The sequence below is a fragment of the Eleutherodactylus coqui genome, chromosome 9 (assembly GCF_035609145.1).
Source record: "Eleutherodactylus coqui strain aEleCoq1 chromosome 9, aEleCoq1.hap1, whole genome shotgun sequence".
NCBI classification, from domain to species: domain Eukaryota; kingdom Metazoa; phylum Chordata; class Amphibia; order Anura; family Eleutherodactylidae; genus Eleutherodactylus; species Eleutherodactylus coqui.
The window spans coordinates 57,725,523-57,745,246 of NC_089845.1; the positions used below are offsets into that span (position 1 = coordinate 57,725,523).

Consider the following 19,724-nt stretch of genomic DNA (forward strand, 5'->3'; position numbering starts at 1 on the left):
AGACTGGAAATAGTTAACAGTACAAACTTTTACTTGATTGATTAGTATTCAAAACAATCATTCATTTCAGCAAATATTTCCAAGTGACGTACAGTTCAGGTACTATATATACACATTGTAGAGCTAGTATACACCTTTACATAGTGGCGCTATGACCGTAAATATTGTATCCCAACAAACAACTGTAAAATTAGAATACTTGCTTGGAAAATATACAATGAAATGCTAGATAATTTGCCCAAAAAAAGCATCCTTTTCAGTCTAGTTTTCAACATCTGAAAAATATTTAGGTGATATGCCTTATACAAAATATGTGATATGAAGAGGGGGCAACTTACCAATATAATACCTATGGCAATATTTTTTCATGGGTAAGGGCTGTAGAAAACATTGTTGTCCATTAATAGTATGACCAAGGAGACTGTGACTGCATTGTCCATGGTGTCTCACCCTGTAAGGCTACTTTCACATATGCATTGGGGATTCCATTTTCCTGCTCAGTTCAGGGAGCAGGAAAGGGGAATCCCTGTGGACAAATGAGTTGCCTTATTACGGAAATGAACAGCACCAAACAGACCCCATGGACTATATTAGTGTCAATTCGTTTTTTGCTCAGCTGCTCGGCACAAAATACCGGAAGAAAAATTGCTGCATGCAGCGCTTCTTCTACCGGTATTTTGTGCCGGACCCTTCGAACGGAGGTTCCAGCGAGATGTGAAACCAGTGTAAGGATATCTGAAATCATACAGTTTACATGGCTGCAGATTTTGTACAGCGCATACATGTGACAACATTGGTGCAGACATTATATTGGAAAGTCACTTTTCTTTGTTACTCGTTTTTTTTCTCCAAATGACAGGTTATCCGGAGGACAAAAATGATGCTCTTAACTCCTAATTACTTATAAAGTAATTATATACTACATAATTGTTTTATTTCTTAATTCTGCCGGGAATTGCCATCTCAAACCCCAGTAACATGGTGCCAGTAGCTGGGTAGTTTCTTCCTCGTTGGTGATGTGCCAACACAGCCCCACGTGACTGAGCACCACCTCCCTCTCCTCTTGCAGTCAACATGTGATTGCAAAGGGCTTGCACTCCTCTCGTTCTTGGCTCGATCCATAAACGCATTTGTACTAGTTCAGCATGTGCTGAACAACTTGGCCCCATATCCAAACAGGAAAAGAAGAATGGGTCAGAGTTTTAGGAGTGATCCAAAAATCCATTCTTAGCATGTACAATTGTATGTAATGATGAATAAAATATTTTTTAAAAGTATTTTGGGCATTTTTCTCTTTATAGTATGTCTGTAAACTAAGCAAAAGCAAAAAAACATACAATAATGACTTAAAGGGGTATTCCCATCTCCCTGACTCAAATCCCTGACTGTCTGCTTCTTGTGTTTGGCGACTCTATTGGTGGGACCTCTTTTGAGAATTGACATTTTAGGCCAACGGTGCTGTGCTGACATCATTGTGCTATTTACCTGTATACCCTATAGATCGCTCTAGAACTGGAGAGAAGTGGGCAGCCAGGAGCTAATGCGCATGCCCCCAAGATCCCGCCCATCTGCAAAAGAAGCGCGTCCATGCACAAGCACGGTCACAGATTGCTGAGGTGGTCATAACCCCTGACAATGAGTTAGCTTGGGAATCCAAGAATATCTGCTATCGTAAAAGAGTCCCATTGGTTATGTTGATTATTGCATCGTCTTTAACCTAAACCTGATTAACCAGATGGGAATACCCCTTTAAAAAGGTATCTCTGCCTTTTGAGCACCTTTCTACAATACTGATAGATATAACTTGCATAAAAAGTTGAGTAACTTCGAAAATACAGTACATCGCTGCACTTATTTTGTGTAGATCCTGAGCTACACCCTCTACTACAGTCTAGAAAGGTATTAACGGTTCTGCTGGTTGTCATTAGAAACAGTCAAGAGTCATAAGCTTGGAGTCAAACACGCCCCTAGAAACTGAACCGAGCTTCTATCACAGAGTGAGAACATGAGTTTCTCCTGTACCACGTTACTGTATTGTGCTGGTTCTAAAACAGAAATCTCGGTACATGCATTGATATTTCAGCTCTGTAGACTGCAGAACTATGAGGGCAGCTCCGGAGTATGATCCAGGCAATACAAGTAATTCTTGTACTGAACTTCTTATGTAAATATAATCTATGTGTAAGCTGTAAAAGGTGTTTAAAGGTGAACATTCACTTTAATCTGTAATCAAACTGTAAACATTAACATCCTCGTTTTGGGTCAGTTATATTTTCCAGCAAAAGCCATTTAATTTTTCTATGGACTAAAGTTTATCTGCATTTTGAGCTGAAATTAAAAGGTGCGCCATTTTTGAGGGAACCGCTGGAAATGTTTTTGGGGTTATCCTGATCCACTTTATCACGACTGAAAATTGTGTCTTGGTCGCTGTCAAACTCAGACTCTGAAACCATGAGGCTGGAGTTATGTTCTGTGCTTCTGTGTTTTATACCTGTGGAATACATTGTAGGATAATGTCAGTGCTCATGCCGCTTGCATAGACCAATAACCTATATATACACAATTACTAGAGATTACTCGGTATGATCACTGGAGAGTATGATCCATGTGATCTCTTGGGTAGAACGTCTTATGTTTTTTCGAGTAACTGCCTACTCAGGCGAAAAGATTCGGAGGGCGGCAGGGGTAGCAGTGGGGAACGGGGGGGGGGGGGGGGCTCTCTCTCTCTTTCCCCCCCGCTCGCCCTCGGTGCCCCCCGAATCTTTTCGCCCGATTAGGCAGTTACTCAAAAAAAAGGAATGCTCGACCGAGTAATTGTCCTAAACGAGCACGTTTGCTCATCTCTATCACTAACTATATACTCATATCACCGTATTTTACCATCTAAAAGCCGGTGTGAGGGCGAGTTTTTTTGTAGGGTAAGCTTTAGTTTCTGTTGGTACCATTTTGGGGTAAACACAACTCTTTGATGACTGGCTTCAATTTTTCTTGGAGATGGGGTAAAAAAATCCCACAAGCAGGACTTAATAGTAAGACATCCATGGCGGGCCTGGGGGTCTTCACAAACCCCAGGCTGCCATTGTAACTGGATGGCATCCCGTGATAAGTAGTTGCCTATTAAAGACGATCCATAGGCAAGTCCTTAATAGGCAAATGATCACAGCAGCGCTAGGGGAATATCTCTGCTCGCAGCTGTTGTGGGCAGGTGTTAACTATCAAAGACAGCCAATACCCGGTATGGAATGGGCTCGGCTCTTGAGGTCAGTTTATCAAAAGCATATGCTGTAGGCAGCTACAGACCCCGTGTAGGACGTATATAGTTGTATATATGACAGGAAGGCGTTTTACTACTTACCATATTTGGGTCTTAATGCCATTCTTTCTTGCTCATCAAAGTTATCCAGGATAGTATACTTTGTTTTTTTCCGTATTTTCGTCCTTTTGCGGCTAAAATGTAAAAAATACAAATTATGTGCACATATCATACTAAAAAATAAGATTTAGGCCACATTCACATGTAGAATCTTTGCATTGATTTTGCGGCTAAGGATTTTTACAGCAAGACCAAAATTGTTTACAAATGGCGATTTAGGAAATAATAACGTTCAATGGGAGAAAATGGTTGGGTAATCGCTGTACAATATAGTATCCTGACACTTCAGTCTATTCTTCATAGGTTAGAAACTTAGGCACTAAATATACTTTACATTACATTATATATAACTCCTCTTCTACAACAACGGAACCAAATGAAGACATTTCCATCCATCAGGTTTACCTTTTGTAGCAACACATGCAGACCCATGTCAGTCCCATTAGGAAGGCAACCAAGGCAAAAGTTAGTACAATGATGTAGAGAACACTCCAATCTGCAATACAAGACATTTAGGAAAACCTAAGAGGCACGATCACTTTGGCCTTGATAGGGAAAATGCAAACATTTTTATGAAACATCATCAAATTGACAGTAAAAGTCCTAAAGTTCTTGCAGGATCTTCTTAAAATAAAAAAAAAGAATGTTTGAGATCACATACAAGTCCGTTTTTTTTTGCCTTGATCTGTGTCTGGTATTGGATTGGCTTCAATAGGACTAAGTTTCAAAACTAGATACAGCCTGTGGATAAGAGTGGTCCTGTTTGTGTGAATGCACATATATAGCAATAGCAACTGGCCAGCAGTCGAGGAAGAATATACAGGATCAGTCAAAAATCTTCATCCAGGTGTGTCTTGTAGGTCCACATATGCAATGCCATTGACACAGGAAAAATGGATCGATGTGATGCTGCTGGCAGGGTTGGGATCAACATGTCATTGGGCCATGACATGCAATACGACACATGACATGCAAGTTATGCATGACTATGTTGTGAAACTGATTTAAACGTTCAAGAAAACGGGACGCGTGGATCATGTGGCATGACCAGGGTGCCCTAAAATAGCTTCACATGAAGGAATAGCCACCATGGTTCTGGCAGCCTTTGTCAAGAGTTACAGGAAGAGCATCCGACGTGTGTCACTTGAAACCGGTGAGAGTCAGTCAAATGGGGTCCCCATCCTGCAAACCAACAAGTGGCATGCGTATAAGATGCAGCTGCTGCACCAGATGATAGAGAACGGTCCAGAATGCTGCGTTGAATTTTGTGATTGGGCTTTGGCAATGAACGCCAACTTCCCCACACTACATCCTGTTCTCCAACGAGGCCATCTTGTATGTGAATGGGCAAATAAAGCAACAGAAAATACAGTACTGGAGTCAAGAACCAAAATGGACCATGCCCATCAAATCTCAGGGTGGTGACAAACTCATGGTGTGGTATCTGGGCACATCTTCATTTAATTACGACTAAGGCTTCCTTGGATCTCTGGTGGGTGGAGCCAAGCCAGCCTACGTCCTCACCCCATCCAAAGTGTGAGTACATTTTTGTATCATTACCAACCATGCCCATGGTTCTGTAGTTGTTGGATTTTTCATCCTGCTAAGCACCACCTTCTGTGTCTTTTTTTCATCTATAGCACCCTTAAATGGTTACTGGTACCGGCAAATGTTGCAGGAGACAGAAATGACAAATGTCTTCAATAAAGATGGCTTACTACCACAGTTCTTTCAACAGGATGGCACCCTGCCACATTATGCGTTTGCGGTGCATCACTGCCTAGTAGGGTGAAGGGACCCGGAGAGGCCACTGAGGTTGCCCAACCTCACACCGCTTGATTCCTATTTGTGGGGCCGCCTAAAGGCCTCAGCCTATCAGGAAAAAATCCAAAATGTAGCCCATCTTAAGTGGCATATCACCCAGACCTGCAAACAGATCGCCCCAAACGTGTTGAACAGCGTGCTTGCAAACTGGGAGGAGAAAATCCGCCTATGTGTTGGTATGGATGGTGCACACATCAAACACATTCTTTAACTTGTAACATTTGTCTAGGAATAAACATGTATGCAGACTGTATGGAGAGTTTTGACTGACCCTGTAAAAGTTTAATGCTCAGTTTACCTGAAAATTGTAGGTAAGTGAATCCTAAAAACAGACTTTTCTTCTGAATTTTAGAACATTAGGTCATATTGTTGGACATGAATGAAAGGAATTCTGTCACCAGATTCATGAATTTGACTCCGAGTCATAGAGGCGGGCCACACTGGCTTCTCCCTGCCCACATCATGCAGACTGACCACTCAGCTCAAACTTCATGAACCTGGTGATAGAATCCCTTTAAAGTTCACCTATTGGTCCAGGAGTAGGTGGCTAACATTTGGCTATGCATATTGTATGTGAACTACACGCCATATAGATTTCACAATGTCAATGAAAATGCAAGCAGACCAACAAAGTAAATTGGAAATATACTTACCGCAATTGCTCTCTCCGTCACTGACATAACGGCGTAACCAGTTCTCCATCCAAAATGGATAGCAAATACAGGATTTTGTTATCGGGTCACAGTGCCCATGGCCTGAGCATTTCAGAAGGCACACTAAAGTAAAAAGGTTAGGTAAGTTTAGCAAATGTGCAAACACCTATTGTAATTAAAGGGGTTTTCTAAGTTATTATTACTTTTTTTTAAATATAGCTGGCCATGCCCGAAAAAAATAAACTAGACTATACTCACCCGTTCCCGGGTCCCTCGGCTCCAGCGCTGCTCATCTGTTCTCTACGCCGGAACTCTTTTTAGAGGCTGCAATTACAGGCTGCTGCAGCCAATCACAGTTAGCCAATCATAGTTATTAGCGCCCGTTTGCTGTTACCTTTATTAACTACACATAATACTTTTCAAGAACATTTTTAAAGAATGTATAATGAGTACTACAGTAGCTGAAACAGATTTTATCCCATGAGAACCAAATGTAGCATAGATATAATGAATATTGCTAACAGTCATTGTAATCCGTTATATTTAGAGATGAGCGAGTATACTCGCTAAGGCACATTACTCGAGCGAGCAGTGCCTTAGCCGAGTATCTCCCCGCTCGTCTCTAAAGATTCGGGGGCCAGCGGAGGGCGGGGAGCGGCGGGGGAGAGCGAGGAGGAACGGTGGGGAGATCTGTCTCTCCCTCTCTCCCCCCCGCCACAACTCACCTGTCACCCGCGCCGGCCCCCGAATCTTTAGAGACGAGCAGGAGGATACTCGGCTAAGGCACTGCTCGCTCGAGTAATGTGCCTTAGCGAGTATACTCACTCATCTCTTGTTATATTCTATAATACACTGCAATACTTTCAGTCTATACAGTGACACTTACCAGCACTGTCCACTCTCAGCACTTTGTACAGAAGAAAATCTGCTTTTTTCTTTAGAAGTTGCTTCTGTAGCATCTGTGCAACATCGACCGATTTTCGTATTTTAATCGGATGACCACTCTGTACATAGAAGAGAATCACAGTGCTGTACATGGAAACAAAAGGATCCCGTCATTCAGAGTTAAGAAATAACACTACAATGTTAGGGCAAACAAGCAATATAAATTGTATTTTTAGGAATGGACCTAAAAGCACTGTACATTATCTATTGCACATTGAAACAAAAACAATGTCACAAAAGAAAGTCAATCCCCTAGAAGAAGTTGTCGTTTTGCTGCAAAATTCGGCATGCAGTTACATCTCAGGCAGATATACAAATAATGAGAGTTGTGGTGATTAGATGGACGGTCTTGCCACCTGAGGCCCTAAAAGTGTTTCCCCCCTTGGCCTATAATGCAGCTCTTGGAGGCTCCTTGTGTGTAGTGACCTCTGTTTCCGCTTCTGTAGAGCTTGTTGACCACTAGACATCACTACGACGCAAGAGATTTCGCCCAGTTAACAGAGTTTGAGAGGGGCGCATTATTGGAATGTGAGAAGCTGGATGGTTATATTGATAAGTTGCTTGTCAACTGGGCCATTCTGACCAAACTGTTGGGAGGTGTTGGGACCAGTGGATGAGTGAGGGCATGTACACAAGGTGACCGGGCGAGAGAATTGTCTGATTGTCTGACAAGCATCAGCATCTCCAACTGTTTCATTGTCCGCCATCCAGAGGCAGGTGGCGCCAACATTACAGGCCCCTATGTCTGTCGGAACCATTCCCAGGTTCTCGGCTGAAGGACATTTGGTGTCATGGTGCCCATTACGTGTAATGCCTTTGACACCCACCCAACCATCATTTCTTTTTGCAGTAATGTCATGATTGACGAAACTGGACTGCTACATAGAAGAACTGAGTTGCCTTCAGCGAGGAATACATATTCTAAAATCAAAACTATTGAACGAACATATATTCCGGAATATTCAGTAAGGTAATTATAAATATTACATGAATAACACAAAATTTGCTCAGATATATTAGAAGTTTATCGCATATGTCACTTATAGAGAGAGAAATGATGTATTTCTAGATGTTTGGAATTCTGGGTCATTGGTAGAGAAAAACAGAATGACCAACAGAGGTATATATAGGTCCGCGGTTCACTTAGCTAATTAGCTCAAGATGTAATCATCTGGGTCATAGATGAAGAAAGAATGACCAACAGAGGTATGTATTAATACACCGTTCACTTAGCTAATTGGCAAAGGATATACGTCCAAGAGATGTTTTAGATCATTGGTCGATAACTCAAATCACTTAGCCCTGATGACACAAATCAATTATCCCAACGCGTTTCGCTCAAGGAAGAGCTCATCAGGGGCACAGATAGCCTCTAATAACAAATCATTAAAAATATGTATCAATGACTAAGTTGTCTGACCCATGCAGAGGGAAATAGGATTCTATATTTCCCCGTATTTTAGGAATACTTGGATATAGAGGCGCCTCAGTGTGATGAAGCTGACACTATGATGCCAGACTTAACATCAATAGTCTGTTACCGAAATGGTGATAAAATGCTGGGAATATAATTCTCTAAAAGGGTCGAAATCAACCAACTCCCAGATTCAATGCACCAAGGTAACACACTTCTTATAGGGGAGGGTAAAGGAGAAGCAGAGGCGCTCTCTAATAGTATTCCTATATTTCAATTATTTTGGAATCATTCATATTGATAAAATAAACTATCTTATTCCCATCTATTCCTAACTAAGGCTAACCCTAGACAGATTATAATATAGTATCGATTATAATGGCATAGATATCCCTAGCTTAGAAGGCTCAATAACCCTATCATGATAAGGAGAGGGATAGAATAAAATAACAAACAGATAAACTGACCGCCCTGATGGTGGGCTGTCAGTGCAACTGAGCAACAGCCAGCATAGTTCCTTTTATAGGAGTCTGTTTAACCCTCCTCTTTGGGGTGTGAAGTACCATCATCCAATCAAAGGAAGACGTGGGTGGGTCGTTATTGTCATGTCTCCTTTCAATTATGAACGCAACCATAGCAACCCATGTCAAACAATAAACGTGTGTCTTGAATATCTCCAATCGCTTGAACAGTTATCCAGGGTGAAGAGCGCAATATGTTTAAGGTTTGGAGACACTATAAATATAGTGCTCCTGATTGTTTAGGTAGTGATCCACGGGCTTCAGGAAAGGAACAGTTAGTTTTTCATACTGACCTCGATAGTCACGCCCTCTGAGGGCGCGCTTATGCAGTCGGGCAGTCGTATAGATACAAATGTAGTAAGTGACGCGTTGTGTTAGCCGTCATTACGTCGCCCTGACACTCCTGGACATGCACATTAGGTGTAGTGAGTGATGCGCTACACTAATCGACAGAACTGTCACAGTGTTCAGTGATGATGGCACTCCCGTGGGGAGGAAAGAATTCCCTACCACAGCTGGGACAAAGGAACCTGACGTTCTCCCATTGCTTTCAATGGGGCCGCCACTGCTGCTGCTGGCCCACTGAGAATGATAGGGGTGCGTTGTGAGATCACGCAGCAAGATAGAACATGTTGGGATTTGTTCTCCGCATATCATACAAGTGACCATGTAAAGATTGCCAATTTTTAAAAATAATATGTCTGCTATCATATTATATATGTGTTTTGATACTGATTAGGAATTATGTTAAGTGTATTTAATAAAGATTAAAAAAAATACCTTAAATCTGAATGCGCTTGTATCTTCTGAACCTTCACGTCAGAATCGAGTACATTGAGGAGGACGGCCAGCTGTCTCACTAAGGTGTCCTTCTGTTGTTCACTTAGTTGGCTGACTGCAACTTCTAAAATCAACTCCACTAAGTTTCCTTTCCGTGGATCTTTAAAAATATATGCAAAAAAATATAAAAGATTATAAAGAAAAAGTACATTTTATAGCAATAAAAATGCCTATTATTACATATTGGGAAAATCAGGCACATTTCAGAGCATGCACTCTCACATTCACAAAGACTAATCTATTAGCCTACAGGTGTGACTACAGGTTGATAAACTGAAAAACCGAAATATTATTTAGTAACTTTATATTTGCCTTATTGCTACTGAGGTTGAATAACAGGATTTACGTTTCTACTTATTGAGATGTAAAATGGAGCTTATCATGCTGGATGAACCACTGGGGCCGCAGTGCTTATTGGAGTGCCATCTGCCCTTCAGCCTCTATTAAGTGAATAAAGAAATGCAATACCAATGTGGGGGTCCCAGTGGTTGGGCCTACAGGGATAGCATACTACCGTAGTTGCATACAATGCTAGGATATGTTATCAGTCACTATTAGTATAGAACCCCTTAGGGCTCCTGCACAGCGGCACGAGGACTCATTAGCGCTCCGTGTACATCTGCATGACATACAATTAGTCTCTAAAAGTGGAAATATGGTAACGGTCTGGTTATGGGTTGGAGCCTCTTCTATCGTAACCAGAGCAGACAGATAGAGTAGTCAGACAAAGGCCAGGGGTCGGTAACAGGTGGTATTGGTTGCGGTACAAAAGGAGCAATCAGGTAGTGTAGCTAGAGTAAAGCCTGAGGTCGGTAACAGGTGGTAGCGGTTTGCAAGTATGGAGGATCAGGTAGACACAGAAGCTAGACTATTGGCAGGGAGTACAATAATCACGCACTGGAGCTGTAGAAGGGCCAGGCTTTTATAGTATGTCCAATGAAGAGGCAGGGCGGAGCCAAGACAGGGAGTCGAATCAGAAGCACAGAAATATGGCTAAGTCCAGCAGGGGAGCAGTCCAGATGGCTGGATAGCTCAGCAGGGAGAGCTGCCGCTCCTGGGTTTGAGCCCTGACACTAAGACTTGAGTAGTAAGGCATGTGAAGGTTGCACACCGCACATGTGCTGCCTGCCCCATATCGGAATATATATATATAGTCCAAATTGCTTTTAATATTAGCCTCATGACAAAACTATTCTTAGCGAAATGCACATCGGAGCATCTGGTGTGTGGGTGCCGGAGTACAGAGTAGGTGATGGCTTACCATTAGTTATACATTTATATGAATTGAGTTCTATTTTTGTACTCTTCCATATCTGTATACCTTCCCTGTTAACCATTGATATGTGAGGCTCATTGTATTGGATGCATTTGGGATATATGGCATTGAGCATTTCACCCGATTTATGTGTTTAGTATGTGGATTTATATTTGCTATAACCTGTTTGCAGTTTACGGCGCATGCTCTAGGGATTGGCACCCACATTGCTACCTCATTTGCTGACTGTCTCTTTATATGTATTTATTATTAAGCTAATAAAATGGATTTTTTGGATTATTTTCATTTGACCATATTTTCCTTCATATACCTGGGTTATGGTTATGTATTGAAGAGGTGGCTTGGTTTATTGTTGAACTGTAGATACTAGAGGTGTATTTAGTTAGGTTTAGCATGTCACAATCTTTTTGTCATATATTCCATGTGAATCCATGAGAGAAATCTCTAGGCCAGCCTGTTATGGATGCTTACAACAGCCTTTAACCTGAACTAATGGGTACCATTGCAACCACTATACGGACGGCAACCCTTTAAACTCTCCTGGCTCCATGGCTCATTGGTGAAAAAGATGGAATGATAGTTGACTATGGTGCGGGTCAAGTGTGCTGGCTAACATGTTATGATATCAATTGTGCTTCCTATCATTTCAACAACATGCAACACTGATCATACAGCTGATGTAAACTTAGAAAATTGACATTTTAATATTTTGTGCTCAACTCCATTCCAATAATTATAATCTAGACATATTCCCTATTCTACATCTGCCATCTTGTCTTTTAAACTTTCATACCAGGACGCACTTCCACTGTTGCTGTGTCAATATCTGAATCTCCTTTGGCATCTGTGACCTTCAACTGAAAGACATATACTCCCTCTACAAGATTGGTGAGGTGTAGAACTGGCTTATTCTCAGATGAGTCCATCACATCCTGGAAAATGAAGACATGTGCATATAATTTGTAAGGAGGAGATATGAAAAAGGAAACCTACATAGATCATCGACGGCAGACATAGAATCCCATCACAAATGAAACTTTACAAATGCCCATTTTACATAAAGGATATGGCATTGTATAGTTCACATGTGTCAAACACAAGGACCGCGGGCCGAATCCGTCCCGCTGCCTCATGTTATGTGGCCCACGGCATGCCGACGGCCGCCCACCACTGCAGCGATTACTAGCGGGGGTGCCGCAGCTCCCCGCTGGTAATCGCGCTGTTACCGCTGATCCCAGTGCACACTGCGACGTCAGTGTGCAGCGGGCATCCTCCTCCCCTGAGTCCCCTGCTCTTCAGTTCCACAGGAGAGGACTCAGGGAGGAAGCGTTCTGGGCTACACACTGATGTCAGTGTGCACCCAGGCTCAGCGCGAGCAGATGGAGAGCGGCGATGACAGCAAGGAGGAGGTAAGTATATGGGTTGGGGGGTTAATATTGCTGCTGGGTGGAGGTGGGGGTGGGGGTTAACATTGCTGCCGGGGGGTTTAATATTGGTGCCGGGTGGAGGGGGGGGTCAATATTGCTGCTGGGAGCTGGGAGGGTAATATTGCTGCCAGGGCGAGGGGGGGGGTTAATATTGCTGCTGGGGGGGTAATATTACTTCGGGGGGGGGTTAATATTACTGACGGGATAATATTGCTGAGGGGTTATTACTACTGAGGGGGTTAATATTACTGTGGGGGTCGCTATTCCTACTGGGGCCACTGTGGGGGTCGCTATTCCTACTAGGGCCACTATGGGGGTTGCTATTCCTACTGGGGCCACTATGGGGGTTGCTATTTCTACTGGGGCCACTATGGGGGTTGCTATTTCTACTGGGCCCACTGTGGGGGTCGCTATTTCTACTGGGCCCACTGTGGGGGTCGGTATTACTAATTGGCCCACTGTGGGGGTCGCTATTACTAATTGGCCCACTGTGGGGGTCGCTATTACTAATTAGCCCACTGTGGGGGTCGCTATTAGTAATTAGCCCACTGTGGGGTCAATATTTTTACTGGGGCGACTATGAGAGTCACTATTACTACTGCGAGCACTATAAGGGTCACTATTACTATTGCGAGCACTATAAGGGTCACTATTACTACTGCGACCACTATAAGGGTCATTATTACTACTGCGACCACTATAGGGGTCACTATTACTACTGCGACCACTATAAGGGTCACTATTACTACTGCGACCACTATAGGGGTCACTATTACTACTGCGACCACTATAGGGGTCACTATTACTACTGCAACCACTATAGGGGTCACTATTACTACTGCGACCACTATAAGGGTCACTATTACTACTGCGACCACTATAGGGGTCACTATTACTACTGCGACCACTATAGGGGTCACTATTACTATTGCGACCACTATAGGGGTCACTATTACTATTGCGAGCACTATAAGGGTCACTATTACTACTGCGAGCACTATAAGGGTCACTATTACTATTGCGAGCACTATAAGGGTCACTATTACTACTGCGACCACTATAGGGGTCACTATTACTACTGCGGCCACTATAGGGGTCACTATTACTACTGCGACCACTATAGGGGTCACTATTACTACTGCGACCACTATAAGGGTCACTATTACTACTGCGACCACTATAGGGGTCACTATTACTACTGTAACCACTATAGGGGTCACTATTACTACTGCGACCACTATAGGGGTCACTATTAGGGCTCGTTCACACGGGTGTAATCGTATTTCGGTCGCACAACTACGCTGCGTATCTGCGCAATCGAAAATCGCTTATGCCTGCATATTTGGGCACGCAAAAAAGAACGCAGATGGGCCCACTGAAATGCTGCACAAATATGCAGGGAATACATAGGTTTCCTGCGCATTCACCACGTATTTGCGCGGCCCATTCACTTCAATCGTCTATTGGGGTGCGTAGTACGCAACAAAATAGGTCCTGCTGTGTGAAAATAAACATCATGTGAATGAACTCAGTGAAATCAATGGCTTCTATTCACTGCATATTATGTACGCAAATACGCTTGTGTGAACGGGCCCTTACTATACTGTCTTACAATTACAATCGTCCCTTTATAGGTCACTATAAGCATGATGTGGCCCTCGGTGAAAATGAGTTTGACACCCCTGGTCTAGAGGATGACAGACAGGTCCCTCCATGCATACAGCGAGACCCGTTAGTCAATGGCTGAGGTGTGGGGAGCAGCAAATATATAAATATTCATGAGCCACATAATACCTCTATCTGATGCTGTGAAAACACTGCTGATGGAGTTGTATATGTGACAGACCACTGAAAACAGACTACCACTATACAATGCTGCCCTTAAATACGCACCCATAAGGGTCCAAACAGGTTCCCTTTAAAATGTCGATGGGGGGTATACCTTAATTTCTAATTGATTTGAGGCAATCATTTAACATAAATTCTCTCTTACAAAACACACAGAGATGCAGATCCATTGAAAAGTTTAGAATAAAGTATTAGTAAGTACCCCAGCGGCTGGGCTCTTCCCATCTCTTGTCCATGTGTACGACACTATGCCCATGTCATCAACAGATTTCGATCCATCCAGTGAAATGGAACTATTAGGAAGCACAAGTACATGTTTCCCACCAGCGTTAGCTTTAGGGGGGCTGTTCTTTCCTAAAACAAGGATAGTTAAGTTATAAACGTACACATATGATAAAAGAAACATTCATAGAATTGTACTTTTATACAAAAATTTTGCTCGCAGTGTCTAGGTCTGCACAATGTGGGCCGCGGATCAATAGTACTGTGCGCCAGGTTATAATTGTATGGTTGGTACACATATCTGGTGGAATGCCACAATCCACGTTGCAGTACTACAGCCGCTTATCTACATGCCCCTTTTGGAATAAAACTAAACATATTTCAAATAAGGGAGTGAATATGATGGCGTGGCAGCCACAAAAATAGTTAGATGCATGCCGCACAGAGTGGCAGCCTGTATTGTGGTTCTGTAGGTACTATGGGGCTGATTTATGATGAAAGGCATAGCTGGTTAATTTTTATTGTGCAGCTGGGTAAGGAACTGTCTCGTAGATAGAAACCAGAGGGTGGTAGTTAATGGTTTGTTTTCGGATTGAGCCACGGTCTCTAGTGGGGTGCCACAGGGTTCAGTATTAGGCCCCATTCTGTTCAATATATTCATCAATGACCTGATAGAGGGGCTGCACAGTAAAATATTGATATTTGCAGATGACACAAAATTATACAAGATAATTAATACAACAGAAGACAATATACGGCTGCAAATGGACCTGGATAAACTGTGAGTTTGTGTAGAAAAATGGCAAATGAAGTTCAACATCGATAAATGTAAGGTTATGCACATGGAAAAAGACCTGGATTGTCGATTTAACTGGAGCAACCAATGCCAGTCAGCTGCTGCAAAAGCAAATAAAGTCTTGGGGTGCTCAGGCGGGCAGCAGGGGAGAGCGGAGGGGAGTGGGGAGGAGAGTGAGAGAGATATCTCTCCCCCCCCCCCCCCCCCGCTACACCCCGCCGCTCACCCCTGCCGCCCCCCCGAGAACGCTCGGAGGAGAAGGCAGTTACTTGAGATGAGCGAGGCTTGCTCGAGTAACTGCTATCAATACCGAGCGTGCTCGCTTATCTCTAATCATAACCCCAAGTATCTCTTTCACTGCGGCAGAGGAGTCCAAAATTTCTATATTAGATTCACTGCATGACTCCTAAAAAATAACTTTTATTAAGTAATCTAAAATATTCAGATCAAAGGGACAAACAACATATATAAGGAAATTTCCAATGATGTTTACACTAGGTAAATAGTGGAGTAATGAAAGACTAGAAAGAGAGTAGCAAAGGTGGAACTTGTATAAAAGGTAGAAAACACAACATAGTTAGAATGTCCACCAAAGTCTTAGTATATTCGAGGGTTAATGATGGCAAATACCCTATTAAACTATACTGACTATACAGTGTGAACTCTGAGGGTAGTGTATGGTTCTTCAGGTAGCTGGTTCAACGCATTTCTGCCGTACAATCGGCTCTTCGGGAACCACAATAGAACCTCTCTATCACAATAGAAGTGCAAAATCAACAATAAACTACACTCTGCACTTTACTCCTTGTGGGGTAGAAGCAGAGAAACCCCCCACTTAGGTAAAAAAAATCAGATATGAGCTGCCTCTATTGTGGTTCCCGAAGAGCCGATTGTACGGCAGAAATGCGTTGAACCAGCTACCTGAAGAACCATACACTACCCTCAGAGTTGACACTGTATAGTCAGTATAGTTTAATAGGGTATTTGCCATCATTAACCCTCGAATATACTAAGACTTTGGTGGACGTTCTAACTATGTTGGGTTTTCTACCTTTTATACAAGTTCCACCTTTGCTACTCTCTTTCTAGTCTTTCATTACTCCACTATTTACCTAGTGTAAACATCATTGGAAATTTCCTTATATATGTTGTTTGTCCCTTTGATCTGAATATTTTAGATTATTTAATAAAAGTTATTTTTTAGGAGTTATGCAGTGAATCTCATAACCCCAAGTAGACCTGAGCTGGTGGGAATTGAGATGACATGACCGTCTGAGGAAAAAGAGGCTGGGAGATTCAGATAGAAATAACTAATCAAGGTAATATATCCTGGGGGAATAGATACATAATGAATGAATTAAAAAAAACACTTGAGTGGCCCTTTAAAAGAAACTGAATGTTGTATGACTCAGCATCCTCATTCTGAGACTTTGACACAATGGCATTAATAATTTCTTGACTAATTACCTAAAAAGCTATGCGTTCGGTTCCATGTCTAAATAATTCATTAAAATCATAAGTGCATTTCAATTTAGCATGAAAGCATGAAGCATCTTGACAGATGGGCTGAAGATCAATGAGTAGGTATAATATAGGAAATACAGTGTGGTAAAAACAACACACATGGTCATGAGTACAAAAAATGTTAAAGGGGTGGTCTCGCGAAACCAAGTGGGGTTATACACTTCCGTATGGCCATATTAATGCACTTTGTAATATACATCGTGCATTAAATATGAGCCATACAGAAGTTATTCCACTTACCTGCTCCGTTGCTAGCGTCCTCGTCTCCATGGTTCCGTCTAAATTCGCCGGCAGCTTGCTTTTTTAGACGCGCTTGCGCAGTCCGGTCTTCTCCATTCAGCACGAGCCGCTTCAGTGTGCTCCCCGCTACAGCTCTTCTGCGCATGCGCAGACGAGCTGTCACTGCTCGGGAGCGCGCTGAAGCGGCCATTCTGCACCATCCTCTGTTAGAGGAAGGTGCAGAAACTGGAGCTGCCCAGCGGAGGAGACCAGCCCAGCCCAGCCCAGCCCAGCAGCCCCGAGAAGCCTCCCAGGTAAGTGATGGGTCGGGGGGGGCTGCCGCTGCGCCGGGCTGCGCCGGGGGGGGGGGGGCTGCCGCTGCGCCGGGGGGGCTGTCGCTGCGATGGGGGGGGCTGTCGCTAGGCCGGGGGGGCTGTCGCTGCGCCGGGGGGGGCTGTCGCTGCGCCGGGGGAGCTAGCGCTAGGCCGGGGGGGCTGTCGCTGCGCCGGGGGAGCTAGCGCTAGGCCGGGGGGGCTGTCGCTGCGATGGGGGGGGCTGTCGCTGCGCCGGGGGAGCTAGCGCTGGGGAGCCGGGGGCTAGCGCCGGTTACCTGCTGTCTGGTCGGCGGCTACGGGGCGTCTGGTCGGCGGCTGCGATGCGTCCGGTTGCCATGGAGACACAGCTGGCGGCGTCTCGGGAGCGCGCACGTCGGGCTGCAGCGAGCGACTGGGAAAGAGCCGGCGGCCATCTTGAGGAAACTTTTATAACTTGCTGAAACGCTGGAACGGTAAGTACGAACCAGCTAGAAATGTCATTTACAGGGGGGCTTAGTAATGTGTGTTTAATGGGGGGGACTGGGCAAAAAAAAAAATTAACTGCTTCCTCGAGACATCTCCTTTAAGCTATTGTGGGTCTGTAAGACTCAGAAGGCTATGCCAGTCCTTGAAATCACTGGTAATGGTGTTTACTTGTGGAGGCGGGTTTATATACATTGAAAGTTAATCCCTATCCATAATATAGTGGATAGCATCCTGACTGTTGGGGGTTCCACCACTGGTACCCCTTCCCCATTGACCATGAGAACAAGGGGCCTGAAGATCCCCATATGAATGGAGTGGTGGTCGAGCATGCGCACTGCTGCCCCATTCATTTCAATGGGACTGCAAGAGGCAATCAAGTACATACATGTGACAGCATCCTAGGTGCAATAATAAAACAACCTGTATTCTTCCATACGTTATGCAACGTTTTGACCGACACATGCTTAACGAAGACCTGTTGGTCAAAACCTTGCATAAAGTGGTGGCATGTCCCTAGGCAATGGCATCGCTTCTGATCCTGAGAATTCGAGTGAATGGGGTCGTGCTACCGTTCTGGAAGCAATGCTAGGCAGGCAAAAACTGTGGAAGCGTTGAAAAGTTGAGTAAGCGCTGCAGTCCCATCATTCTCAGGATTAGTTGAGTCCCAAAATATGGACCCTTGCCGAATATAAAGTGATGGTGTATCATAGAAATAGGCCATCACTTTACGAGATACCTTTAAGGTATCTACAGTGTAGAGAAGAAGCAGAGCGAGTTCTCCTAGTCCGTAATAGATTTTAGTCAGATGTAAAGAAATAAAGCATATACCTTCTATAACTGTTACGGAGAGAACAGCTGAGCTCTCTAACCCTTGATGGTCTTTGACAGTCAAGCGAAAGTGGTATGTACCGAGCTGGAGGTTAGAGACGACAGCCACTGGTTCATCACTGTCCTGAATGGTCACCGCAGATGGCCCACTGAAATATGCACAAAGATATAGCTTAGATGAAGAACACATCTGAATGAGTATCTTTCCATCCATTCTATGTACATATAGGTGCTGACTGAGGGGAATAAATATAATGATGACAATGATGTTACTGATAGGACTAATGGTGAAGAGGAGGCAAAGGATACATTTATTGTTACACAGTGCAAGTCAGGCTTTGTTCATACTATGCCTGAGCTTCCCGTTGGAGGTCTATGTTGGGAGAAGTTCCCAAAGTATACCTCCGTCAGAAGGCTGCAACATATAGATATATAGTGGCTTATATCACCAATGGGCTGTATGTCTTGTTACTGTATTGCCTTGAATAGAATAGTGTAACCTAATATAGTTTTCTATGCAGCAAAAAAAAGTATTCCAACAATAAAGGCCTGGCATATGCCAAACGGACAGCCTTAAAGTACTGCTTCTCATCTGTAAATGCTCAGAATGGAAGGCTGGCATTGGTGCCAGGCAAACCTGCGCAGATGCTAAGGCCCACAGGCAATGAGGGGTTATGACAATCTGGGGTTCATGCTTGGGGTAGACATGGAGTGCACTGTGACTCTGCAGCCCCAGTGCCCACATACACTTCAGACTAGTTCTGGATCTACGGATGCTAATATTTTGTGTTTCCTAAAGGGCGTCAGTGTATTATTCCAGGACTACAGAAATATACAAGTACTCGAATCATATTTCTTGTTACAGTTAAAGTGGCTCAGTCTTTACAAGCTCCAAACTTTATGATGAGCCAAAATATCCCTCATGCACTTGTATACTGGATGTTGTTCTCTTCTATTGGGATCTCGTTGGATATTGGGGAATGATCCATCTCTGTGGAACTTTCTTTTTCTAGTTCTGGAGGTACTTATCTCAGGAATCCTGTGGTTGCTACAAAGATGTATAATTTGCGTGCAAAATATATGATTAACCCTTCAGTGACGAGCCTATTTTTTGCTTTAAAGACCAAGAGTTTGTCATCGTCGCATTCCAAGAGCTATAACTTATTAGCATAGCCGTACCTGTTTCTTTTTTTGAGGTCCAGTGGTATGTTTTA

At 43.5% G+C, this 19,724-nt stretch overlaps 1 protein-coding gene across 1 annotated transcript in view; it reads right to left on the bottom strand.

Annotated features, from left to right (window-relative positions):
• Positions 1 to 8: 8 nt before the first annotated feature.
• KIAA0319 (KIAA0319 ortholog) overlaps positions 9 to 19,724 on the bottom strand; it is a 44,346-nt gene continuing 24,630 nt past the window's right edge. The window contains exons 13-21 of the mRNA XM_066579432.1: positions 18,511 to 18,659; positions 14,324 to 14,475; positions 11,640 to 11,778; positions 9,511 to 9,670; positions 6,737 to 6,879; positions 5,851 to 5,973; positions 3,779 to 3,869; positions 3,356 to 3,447; positions 9 to 2,491 (exon numbers count right to left, since the gene is read on the bottom strand). Of these exons, the coding sequence (XP_066435529.1) occupies positions 2,313 to 2,491; positions 3,356 to 3,447; positions 3,779 to 3,869; positions 5,851 to 5,973; positions 6,737 to 6,879; positions 9,511 to 9,670; positions 11,640 to 11,778; positions 14,324 to 14,475; positions 18,511 to 18,659 (1,228 nt within the window). The 3' untranslated portion in view covers positions 9 to 2,312. The remainder of the gene's footprint in view (positions 2,492 to 3,355; positions 3,448 to 3,778; positions 3,870 to 5,850; positions 5,974 to 6,736; positions 6,880 to 9,510; positions 9,671 to 11,639; positions 11,779 to 14,323; positions 14,476 to 18,510; positions 18,660 to 19,724) is intronic.